The following is a 246-nucleotide window of genomic DNA, read 5'->3' on the forward strand; positions in this document are numbered from 1 at the left end:
CCCCACCCCCGCCCCTGCCTCCAGGCTGAGTTTCTCTCCCGCCTCCTTCCTGCCGTTGAAGGCCGCCACCCACTGGAGGATCCTCAGGGCCTTCGGAGACTTTCCAGAAAGCACCATCCACCGGATGGACTCTGGGACCCACCTGCGGCCGGAACAAGACCCCGGGGCTCAGCCCGAAGCCCCTGAGAGGCTGGGCAGCTGGGGCCGAGGGGTAGGAGGCCAGGAACCCGAGCTGCCTTCCCGCAC

General features: G+C 68.7%; 1 protein-coding gene across 1 annotated transcript in view; it reads right to left on the reverse strand.

Annotated features, from left to right (window-relative positions):
- The window catches only part of LOC102257643 (solute carrier family 22 member 6), a 34,683-nt gene that overhangs the window by 19,633 nt on the left and 14,804 nt on the right, over positions 1 to 246 (reverse strand). Inside the window, exon 5 of the mRNA XM_005857489.1 lies at positions 19 to 142. Within this exon, the coding sequence (XP_005857551.1) occupies positions 19 to 142 (124 nt within the window). The remainder of the gene's footprint in view (positions 1 to 18; positions 143 to 246) is intronic.

This window comes from Myotis brandtii, unplaced genomic scaffold (assembly GCF_000412655.1).
Source record: "Myotis brandtii unplaced genomic scaffold, ASM41265v1 scaffold1112, whole genome shotgun sequence".
NCBI classification, from domain to species: Eukaryota; Metazoa; Chordata; class Mammalia; order Chiroptera; family Vespertilionidae; genus Myotis; species Myotis brandtii.